This window comes from Lottia gigantea, assembly GCF_000327385.1.
Source record: "Lottia gigantea unplaced genomic scaffold LOTGIsca_6, whole genome shotgun sequence".
NCBI classification, from domain to species: Eukaryota; Metazoa; Mollusca; class Gastropoda; family Lottiidae; genus Lottia; species Lottia gigantea.
Genome location: NW_008710049.1, coordinates 3451177 through 3463130, shown reverse-complemented (window position 1 = coordinate 3463130; position 11954 = coordinate 3451177). Strand labels below are relative to the sequence as shown.

The 11954-nt window shown below is 33.4% G+C and overlaps 2 protein-coding genes across 2 annotated transcripts; one reads left to right on the top strand and one right to left on the bottom strand.

The window, feature by feature from the left end:
* Positions 1-274: 274 nt before the first annotated feature.
* On the bottom strand, positions 275-1806 carry LOTGIDRAFT_229366 (hypothetical protein). Its single transcript, XM_009063954.1, has 2 exons — positions 1718-1806; positions 275-799 (listed from the first exon to the last, which is right to left on the bottom strand). Exon 2 carries the CDS (start codon positions 574-576, stop codon positions 322-324), a length of 255 nt encoding a protein of 84 aa, XP_009062202.1. The 5' UTR covers positions 577-799; positions 1718-1806; the 3' UTR covers positions 275-321.
* A 293-nt stretch (positions 1807-2099) lies between these two features.
* LOTGIDRAFT_229365 (hypothetical protein) lies at positions 2100-10867 on the top strand. Its single transcript, XM_009063953.1, has 10 exons — positions 2100-2126; positions 3138-3185; positions 3865-3949; positions 5029-5134; positions 5882-5970; positions 6289-6453; positions 6795-6965; positions 7773-7937; positions 8454-9092; positions 10220-10867. Exons 3-10 carry the CDS (start codon positions 3868-3870, stop codon positions 10330-10332), a joined length of 1530 nt encoding a protein of 509 aa, XP_009062201.1. The 5' UTR covers positions 2100-2126; positions 3138-3185; positions 3865-3867; the 3' UTR covers positions 10333-10867.
* The last annotated feature ends 1087 nt before the right edge of the window (positions 10868-11954 follow it).

The following is an 11954-nucleotide window of genomic DNA, read 5'->3' as shown; positions in this document are numbered from 1 at the left end:
GCCATTGCATGGCATTGTTGGTCTTTATTTGCTAAAACTGGTACAGATAAATGAGACTGGTGGCTTATTGTTTGCAGACATCCTGTCAAGGACTCTGATTGACTGTTGCTAACATACAAGTGAGCTTTGAACACGGATTAGCTTAGCTAAAATATTCCTGTTTCTGAGACTAAAGTAAAATTGGTCAAATGTATGGCAAACCTGTTCCTTTAAATCAATAGCTCACTGCTATCAGATTATTTCATATGCTCAGGCCTTAGGATAAAAAGAAAATAACTTTTATATATTTATTAGAAAAATATACAAGATGTAAAATTGATGTCAGTCAAAATTTCTCTTTCCTCTGAATCTCTGTCTCGTGTCTATTTGTGATCGACGACAAATTTGAAAATAACGATTTAATTCTCTACAATAATTAGGTATATTGTCACTATTAATATTATCTAAACACTGACGTGGAGTTTTACGCTCTACTTGACAACAATCACTTTCTTTTAAACATTCTCTCAAGTTGACCATTAATTTATAACATGCCATAGTAGGCTTAGCTTCATCTTCAGCTTCTACTTCAGACATTTTGAAATTGAAACAATGTGGACTCTCTAAAACTGGGTTGTAAAGTAGCAAATATAAGCACAAACAGTGAAGTCACAGAATTTTTTATCTATAAAACCATAAAATATGGTTTTCTCTTCTAAGAATACCAATGTCAGAGGTGTAGACTCTTTTTCTACTTCACAAATAAACACTGTTTTATCTTTTATAAAAAAAACAATTGGCTTGCTTGATCTTCAACCACCTGAAATGAAAATTGGTTGATACAATCAACAAAATGTATCTTCTCAGTCAATGAGTCAAGTTAATCTGATTCGCGGCGACTTCAATGAGATACACTCATTAACCTGGTATAAAAACCTTTGATCTGTTAGAGACTAGCAATGAGTGACAATGGCGCCAGTCCGTCTGAACCGTCTGTCAGGCCCGCTCTTAATCTTACATTGAAGCAGACGCTTCCATGGGTTGTTTAGTATCTGTCGATTTGTATAAACAATTCGCGGGGAATTAGCCAAAATCTTCCTGGCTACTCATTTAAACTTAATCTAGTTTAGTTAACTGTGAGTTACCGCCGCAAATGCGGTTTTTGACTCCTTTTATCATTTTAAGTAATTAACCGGGATTAACCGAGTAACAAACGGTTATTGCTGACGATTACCCGGTGCGTAAAATTCACTAACCATTTCAACACTACTCAAGTCATTAGTCTTTCAATTTCCAAACCTTATTTTCTAGCAAATCTGTACCAAAAATACAAAGCATGTTTTAGTACCACTACAATGCTACTTATGTAACAGATTTCATAGTTTTTTTCCATGTAACATCTAATTCAGGCTAGTGTATTAGTGGTACTTCTGTTTAAGACAATGAAAACATATTGATTCTAACTTTAAAGGAGATCCGAAACAGGACCAAGCTGTCTCAAATGAAATGGGGTCCTTGTTTCTTGTCATATTTATAGTCATATGGCATGTAAGTTAATCCAAACTCAATCTATGAGTCAAAGTACAATAGGGGGAACAAAGAGTATTTTCAATTATCAAACGAATTCATCATTTCGAAAATTGGCTTCAGTACCACTTATATTATAATGATGGATGTCTTGATGTTAACACAAATAGAAGTATATCGTGAAGAGGAAATTATGCAGCCTAATGATTACCATTGAATTTAATCACGCATTTGCATTTCTAATGCCAATGATTTATATAAAGTAAAAAACAAAACTGATACTGCCATGTTTACTATTCGGGGTCAGGGGTCAAGGTTACAAAATATTGAAATAAAGCTATATCAAAAAACGAAACGGTAGAGCATTGACCCAAACATATACATTTTTGTTCTATTTTTTTTATCTGGCGTCGTTAGTCTGTTACGGTTAAAGTCAACAGCATAGATATAAGTCTATGATCAACAACTTCGTCAAAAAATGAATTGATTATAAATTTGTTCGGAACCGTCAAATTTCCCGCCATTTTGGTGCTAAACTTCACTCTTTCAAATAAGATAGAAATTTCAATATTCTTATAGTCTACACGATGGAACCACATCTGACAAAAGGCGCGATCGAGGTTGCAATCCAAAATTTCCCTTTCATTTATTTCTACATGGGCCTTTAGCTGTCATTCATATTGAAGAGAAATTTTACATGTATAATTTGTCTTTGCATATTTTTATATGGTTACAAATCGTCACCCGAGAACCAGAGAAGTTTATATACACAAAAGTAGTTTTCGAGAAAATTGAGTTCCAAGTTTCAATGCCAGAGATCTTTTTAGCATTTCATTGGAACTAAGCAAAACTTTGCATAATTGTTATTACTGGTCTAAATTTACTAAATATCATTACTTTTATATCTAGTAAGCACAGGCATCTGTTTCTACCAATAGTCGACTCTCTCTATAATAGTGTATATATGAAAGAGAGAGTCGACTATTGCTAGTAAGCCCCCATTTAGTGGTAAAAAATAAACTTAGGGTTGGAGATCATGAACCAGACTGTTCTATATCCACAAATTGACATACCAAAGCTGTCTAAAGCCAACTAAATGCCCCACGCATATATTTTCATTCAAATATAAACTAATCTGAATTTAAGTGAAATACAAGAAGTCTGAAACTACCCACTTGTAGCTTCTTTTCATATGACCTTCAATAAAGGCTCAGATCCATTATGTTTTATCTCCAAGTCATGTGATCTCAATCTGAAACCTAATTGGATAAAAAGACACATATGGTCCTAACAAAAAATAGAAAAGTGGGATTTGTAGAATTGAAAATTTCATTAAAAATGATATTAAAGTCTGAGATTTATTATGGACATAGAACATGGGCTCTTATCTGCTTTTTTGATATGCTAACTCAATTTTTCACAAAAGTGGACAGTCTGGGTCTCAGGTAACGAAATGTAAACAATGCGGTGGAAGTGGATAATATTCATTTCACTGTCTCAATTTTTCAAGACATTTTCAAACACTTCATTGTCAAATCTACCTTGTTGGAGCTGCAAATTTCGGCCCAATCCAGTTTATTCCCCAATGCTCTGCTGGTTACAATAACTAACTCATAATTCCATCTTTTCAGGACATAATAAATGGAGAGAAACCAGAAAAACCAGAAGTACAAGTTCTGGTATGATTTTGACATTTTTTATAGCAGGATCTTCAGGACATTTTAGTTAAAGCAAGATGAGAAAAGAAAGCAAAAAACAACCATTTTTGCAAGGATATCAATTAACTTTGGTTCATGAGGATCCTTTCTACTAGGCCTTCTACTTTGGCCTCACCTCTTGTCTTGGTGTTCAGTCAACTCATCTACAGTTAACTCGTCAACAAACTGAGTTAACTTGTCTATAAACTGAGTTAACTCGTCTATAAACTGAGTTAACTCGTCCACAATCTTGAGTTAACTCGTCCACAATCTCGAGTTAACTCGTCTACAATCTCGAGTTAACTCATCTACAATCTCGCGTTAACTCGTCTACACAAATTATTGAAATAAAGGGAATTAACAACACTCGACATAACACTCGACGTAACCATAGAATAGGCTACATATTTACAAGATATCTTTAAAAAAGTAAAATCATATAGATCCTAATTTGATCATTCAAATTTATTGTCTCCTCTTGATGTAACGGAATAATCAGAAAAGATTACCAGACTTTCCCATACTGACAAAGATTTTACTAACAATCACCATTAACATATAAATGATGAAAAGTTTTTAATCCTTTAACAGGTTTTTCAACAGAACGCTTTGATTTTTCTCAGGTGCAATTAGGTTATAAATATTCTTTTTTCTATTGTAGAAAATGATGAGAGAATCCTCACCACGAAATTCCAATAATTATTATTATAAATTAGTGTTATCAGACGGACAAACCAGCTATCCCAGTAAGTACAGTCATAGACTTTTTATACGCCCACATCTCTCTATGTGGACGTATATTGTCGGCACCCCTGTCTGTCCGTCTATCGACATTAGCTTGTAAACGCTCTAAAAACTATAATTTTGATGGAATAAAATGAAATTCGGTATGTGTATATATATTCATAAAACGAAGATCAAGTTCGAATTTGAGCTATTTTCGACCGTTAGAAGCAGAGTTATTGCCCTTGCCCCAAAATCTTGAATATGCTATTACTCTCTTAGTTTTCAACCGATTTTTTTGAAACTTAAAATGGATGTTATTGGACCTAAATCGAATGGTTTGAGAAAGTTTAGTTTACTTCTGATTAAATTTAAGGCTTTTTGTTGATTTAGGCCTCTTACGTTAGTTTTAAGGTGTTATCGCCCTTTAACCTCTATACAGTAAGTGCTTCTATCAACATCAATTGCTCGTAAACACTCCGTCCGTCGGTCCGTCTGCCCGTCAACATTTGCTTTTAACACTCTAAAAACTAGACTTTTTGATGGAATCAAATGAAATTCGGTATGTGTATACTTAGTCATAAAACGAAGATCAAGTTCGAATTTGAGCTATTTTTGACCGTTAGAAGCAGAGTTATTGCCCTTGCCCCAAAATCTTGAATATGCTACTACTCTCTCAGTTTTCAACCAATTTTGATGAAACTTAAAATGGATGTTATTGGACCTAAATCGAAAGGTTTAAGAAAGTTTAGTTTACTTCTAATTAAATTTAAGGCTTTTTCAAGATTTAGGCCTCTTATGTCAGTTTTGAGGAGTTAATCACTCTATACAGTAAGTGCTTCTATCAACATCAATTGCTCGTAAACACTCCGTCCGTCGGTCTGTCCGCCCGTCAACATTTGCTTGTAAACGCTCTAAAAACTAGAGTTTTTGATGTGTATGTGTATTCATATTCACAAAACGAAGATCAAGTTCGAATTTGAGCTATTTTCGACCGTAAGAAGCAGATTTATTGCCCTTGCCCCAAAATCTTTAATATTTACCATCTGCATGCCGGTGGGCGTATATGGCTGTGGTTCTCTATCTTTGTCTTCAATTTCAGATTTTCTTTTACCAATGAAATATGAGAACTTTATGATAGGAACTGCAGGAGAATATAGTGTTATCAGGTTAAAGAAATATAATAAAAAACCTTCAGTTGGACCATTGTAAGTTTGCTTGATAGAATAAAAGATACCTGAGAAGGAAAAAATTAAGGCACAGTTTAAGACCAGCGTTGACTGTGCAACTGTGACATCAAAATTATATTCATAAACTTTGTTGGACTCAATTTGCTTTGACATAAATATGTTGAGTCAGTTGGTTTTCAAGAGATTGAACCTGTATTTGAAAAAAGAAACATTGAATCTATGATCCAGACCAAGAACAGAACAGAAATCAAGTTTAGTTATGTTGATTAAAGTGGTTCTAAATTAAGGTACTCATGCACATTAGCTATCAAGTTTTGGAGTGAATTTAGGCTAATTTCATCAAATTTGAAGTTTCCTGTTATAATTGTGGTCGGTGTTTTCTCGCTAGATGGTTTCTTAGCGTCTGGGAAAGGAATTCAGAGACTACAAATGCCGACGAATTTTCGATCAGAAAGATAAAAATTAACCTTGTTTCTTTGCTTCTCCGGCTGTTACATGTAAATTATCAATATCACAATCACAATAATGAGAAATGAAAATAACAATCGCTTAAAGCTTCGATTTTTCATGTTGAAGCTTTCAAGAAATGCAAGGGGCATCCTCCTCTTCGTGTTGGCATGAAGAATTATGTATTTTACGATCAAGACCACAAAAACTCTTTAAAAAAACTGGTTTAGCCATTTAAAGAAAGCTTATCTGTTTTTGCATACTTTGTCAAATGATGGAAGCAGAACAGAATTCATACATAACTGTATTCTATTTCAGACCAGATGTATATTTATCAGATGTAGCATTAGTACAGGATGGCTGGTCTTATCGTAAGAAACTTGGTAATCCAGTTCCATATCGTCAAGGTACATCTACACATATATCTATACCATTCTGATCAAAATTAGATAAAAATTTCCCTTATTTTTTTTCCTTCATTATAATTTTAAAAAGTTCTATGCAATCCTTATGACATTAATATTTGCATGAACTGGAACTGGCAAATTCCAAAGTAGAGGAATATGATTTTTGACAGACAAAAGTAACAAAAAATGTCAGGAGAAAAAGAAATTGTTACGTATTGTTAGTCAATATTTAAGCCAATGCTGATTGGATTAAAAAGTTCATTAAAATCCTTTGAAATTGAATTGGATATTCTGAGTTGCCTCATTTCTTTTTAACAGACAGACCTCAGATTAAAATGGCAGAGCCTAAGAAGGATTTGGAAAAGGTATCAGAGAGTAAAACTACTTCCAAAGAAGTGGAGGTCTCTAGAACCAACAATAAAGTGAAGGGAAAACCATTAGAAGAGTCCAAGAAAGATAATATAATGGCAGATGCAAGCAAAGGTATGTTTTAGTGGTATTTTGTATTTTAAGTTACTCTCTTTTTGTTCATTTACTACAAATGCCTTAAAGGTTCTCCATTTTTGGGATTTGATTTGGGTGTTGAATATAAAGTGAATAGTCTTCAGAAGTACTAGAAATGTGCAAAAATTGCATACAGATAATTCCTTCAAAAATACCTCAAACAAGGAATTTCACTTTGTATTTCCTTATGTCAGTTCTAGACTCAAATTTCGAAACTATTGAACACTATTCCTGATTAGCTTAGCTAAAAAAATTTGTGTTTCTGACACTAAGGTACAAATGATGAACCTGTCTGATATTTAACATAAGTTGTATTTCAGATGCCTCAAAAGCTGATCAAAAGAAAGCAAAAAAAGAGAAAAATACTAAAGATGAAAACAATACAAAAGAGGTAAAAAATACAATAGAGGTAAAAAATACAAAAGAAGAGACAAATACAAAACAGGAAAAGAAAGAAGACATAAAAACTTATGCAAATAATAACAAAAGTGGTAAGTTGTTTATTTTTATACGCCCACATGAAATGGGGGGCATATATTGCTGTCACCCATGTCCGTCGGTCCGTCCACAATTGCTCGTAAACACTCTAGAAGGCACAATTCTTGACAGATTTTGACGAAACTTGGTGTGAGTGTTAGTAATCACCCAAGGATGAACCCTATCGAAAATCAGAAGAATCGAAAAATATTTAGTATGAGTTATTGCCCTTGTTCTTGAAATGCATTCAATTTTTAGCCTGTAAACACTAAAAGGCATGATTTTTGCTGGATTTTGACAAAATTTGGTTTTAATATTCTGTCCTGCGCTGAAGATTGAATATTTGCCTTCTAGAGTTTTCAAGAACTAAAAATTGAACACGTGTTCAAGAACAAGGGCAATAACTCATACTCAATATTATTCAGTATTCATACTGGTGATTGTTACTGTACTGCTAAATATTTTTATTTAAAATCAAAGCTGCCAGTGGGCGTATATTGTCTTGCCTGGCAAGCTATCCTTTATATTTCTCTGTGATAATGCAAATATTAAACCTGAAAGAAACCAGCTTTGAAAGCTGATAGAGATCAATTGCCAGTATCTGTAACAATCTTCAAAAGAAGAATATTACTTTCAGTAAAAATATATTTTCTATTCACATTTTGAAGAGAGGTTCTCTTAGATTCTGTTATTGTATTTTCTATTCGTGGGTCAGTGATGTATTTTATCAAACCAAATTAATTCCGGAAATATGTAATGTGTTGTGTTTAAAAGGTAATGCATTCTGAGTGAGTGTACTGTTATTATGGTATTACATTCAGCACTATTAAGTCAGAAAATAGAAGACTATGTTTGTGATATTGTAAGAACCATACAGTTTGGTGATATGAGTGATGTAGAAGACATTATGGAGCACCTATCTAGCATCAGATTCAATCGTAATACATCCCATAGAATTAATTATGTCAAACTTATACAATGTTTAGGTAATATTCAGTTTTATGTATTGACATTATATTAATGCAGGGGTTTTCAACCTAAAAAATACATAGAAAATCACGAAAAAGTAAGGATTTATAGGGGGAAGATGGGTAATAGTAAGGGTTTAAAGGGGAAGTGGGGTAATGCAATTTATCAAGGATCCTGAGAGGGGTTGAAAATCACTACTAGTAAATAGTGAGTAATAAATGAATATTTCCTGTAGCAGGTTAAGCCTTAAAGTCATTGTGCTTAAATTACCCGAAATTCATCAGTTTGTGAAAAAAAACTATGAAAGCTGTCATCCATTTCTGTGCTATATTTGCTCCTAGCAGACTTGATACTTGATGAACAAGTAGGTGGTGTCCATGTCTTTAACAATAGCAAACCAATAGACACACAGGCTTAATTATTATTAACTTTTATGAAAGCACTTTAGCTTTAATTATGGCTTTATCATTTGGTTACTGGTGAAGTTAACGAACAAGGGAGATAATAAGCTTGTTTTCTTTATTCAATTGCAGGGGAGATAGGTATCGAAGAACTAATCCATGTTATTAGACAGACTACATTCATTTGTTGTGAAACACACAGACAAAAACATCTGTATCCTTATCTGGATTTATTATACACTATTATGAACAACGTGAATGTTATCAAACGTGTGGTATACCACAGGGCCACCTTGATACCATTATTTTTCAAGAGCCTGAAACTGAGAGAGAGTAGTGAGACTAATATTAGAGTAATACAGATATTAAGTCTGTTTTTAACTGTGGGAACTCGTCAGATAACAGAGATTTACTATCGTAAAGGATTGTTATCTTTATTGGCTGATATAGATCATGAAACTCCAGTGTTTGAAATACTAGGAATTCTGCAAACTATGGTCAACTATGGAGATCGGAATGTCCGACAAGCGATCAAGAAATCTCAAATTCTTTATGAATTAGAAACATGGGGTGGTGGATATGAATCTGAAGCCCTTGAAATAAAGAATATCATTCGTGCTGGAAAATGGCCATGCCTGAGTAAAGAAGGTGCCATCACAGCAAAAAAAAGACTGGAATCGAGATTGGAATTTGACCCTGTGAAACAGTATTGCTCCTCACCAAAATGTCGTAAGGATATAACTGGTAATACTATTAAATACTGTGGGGCGTGTAAGTTATCGCGATATTGCAATGTGGAGTGTCAGAAATATCATTGGAGTGTTGGTCACAGACATCGGTGTTTAAAATTAGAGTACATAATAGACTTTTATAATAAAAAAAAATAGTGTCAAGTATTTTTTGGCAAAAAAGCTTGCACAATTACATTATTTTGAACAAAAATCACCTTTTTTTGGTTTTATGCAAGATTTTGACTTATTATAGTTGATATCAGAGCCAAGTGTTGAAACATTGCATAAAACTAGATCAACACATTGTCTTGATGCATCTTATTCCGTCCAGTGTAATTTCAATCATCAAAGATAATTAGGTTATTAGCACACCAGTTGTTGAAAAGAATAACTCTTTTTGATCAAGAATATCTTGACAAATATACCATCATCACAATGTCAAGCTATTACTTTATATTGTACCTTAACTACAATAACCACCTTTCAGAAGATATTAAATATAGCAATTTGACTGGACTGTACGCCAACAAATACAGCCAATCTGAGTCCTTGACAAAAAGTAAACAATAAGTCATAATTGCATACAATGCAATCAAATTGCTGCATTCGAAGGTACAACTAAGGTGGCTGTTGCAGTCAAAGTATAAGACAAAGTTTGTAATAGTTTTAGATTGTGAAGATGATATACAATGGGATAATTAAAATAGCATATTGACATACTTAACTTTAAATTTGCATTACCAAGTGATAGAACTAAATATCATTATCACTTGCAGAATTTAAATCAGATGTCTGGTTTATGTCTGGGGGAACATTTGCCTGCATTGAGTACTGGTATGTAAAAAGAAGAAGAAAAAAAAACAGTTTGGATTTCCACAATGTCTGTATGCTTTTTGTTGAATCGATGGACAATCAAATGTTAAAACTTCATTCAAAAATGTGAATCACATTTGAATTAACTAAAATTGACTGGTAAAGCAAATGTTTAGAATATTATACATAAATATTGGAAAAAAATAGTCATTTTAGGCATGGTTGGTCATTTTCAAAGGTCAATTGTACCTCAATCTCAGAAACAGGAATTCTTCAGCTAATAGTTAATAGGTTATATTATTCACAGGTTGTTGAGCCTTAACCATATTTATTCATAATTATTTGTGTTTGAAGATTGGTTATTGACTACATCAAAGACTCATCATCCTGTTCTACTTTGTCTACACACAGCTGCAATGAAATATGTCTGGGTGTCCGAGACTATATCAACAAAAGGTTCAAATTAAGGATCCCTCAATTTTCAGAGAGAAAACAAGCTTTTGAGCAAAATAATAAGTGAAATGTCTTTATTAGGTTTTGTTTGAAGGAATATGCTATTTTGTACAGTTCTAGTAGTTCTTTTGAGGACTGTTTACTGTTCATAATAAAGTCCCAAATCCCAGAAAATGCCAAACCATGGACTTTAATATTAAGTTTTAATTGATAGTGTTTTCTAGTCATTATATATTTTCTTTTTATTTTGATTCATTTATGCCTAGTTTACACCAACGCGCTTTAAATCGGCGAGCAAAGCGCCAGCATTTTTTGTTTACTTTTCCAAAAATATCACGATCTCCTAAGTAATGTTACGCTCTGATAAGCTCTGATGCGAATTGGTTACGCTTTGGGGACGAATTATTTCCCGATTTGATCAGGCCTTGCTACGCTTTAAATCACTCTTTGATAAGCTTTATTAAGCTTTGATGCGGTTATGACGCTTTAAATCACGCTCTGATACGATTATCAAGCTCTGTTGTGCATTGTTAAGCTCTGTTACGCATTTGAAAATTTCGAAATGGCCGATTTCATGCCGCTTTTGATCAAGTGGTGACAGACCGTGAAGACTGGGGTCCCCGCTTTGAATAAAGCTCTGTTAAGCTTTCCTACGCTTTGAGTCAAGCTTTGCTGAACTTTGTTACGCTTTGATACGTTCTCGGCACTTTAATCAATTCGTGACAGAGCGCCCAAAATTTTTAAACAGTTTAAAATTTTTTGGCGCTCTTGCCGAATATCCAGCTTTGCTCAAAGCTTTCAAACGATCTATTATGACCCTGGCGCTTTAGTCGAGCTTTGTGCTTTGGTACGCCGCTTTAAAGCGCCGTTGGTGTGAACTGAGCATTAGTGCTATATTTGTTCTTTATTATTTGTTTATATTTTTTTGTGATATTTTCAAATTAACCAAAGAATAGTAAGGTTGATATTTTTGCTCTGTAGTTAATACTCTTTTCATATTGAATACTCTATCCATTTAATACTTGATTATGTTATTAGGTCTCCATAATCCTTACTTTTAACTAACTGAAGTATGTGAAAGTATGGTAAAGAGGTAACTAGACCTCAATCGCAAGTATGCAACAATGCCAAACCCCAGAGAATGTAGAATTCATTTTGTCTTCAGACAGATTTGCCTTAATTTGAAATGCTATCAGTCGAGTTCTGAACTCTAATATATATTTATTCCAGACTGAGCTTTCTCATCTGACTTCCTAGTTTTTAAAAGGGGTTTAATCACAATTAGTGTCCAGGATATTACATTCTGTTAAATATATGTTTTCAAGAAGTATGTCAATCAATTTAACTTCAACTAAAACTGTTTAGTATCAAGCAAAATAATTGCTTTGAAAATCTCAAGTTTACCTTACTTATTGACCGACTATCCAATTTGAATATGTGATTCCATTATATAAACATTCCATGAAATAGATGGTTCTATTTTGTTTCGAGTTTTTGTTTCAATAAAGCAATATTTCAGTCTTCACCAATTGTGTTTCCTACATCACATTCGATTGCCTCCCTTCTACGCATTAGAGAATCGAATTGACTTTTTGACGTACGATATTTTGTTAAATATCAAGGCTCATAGATATTA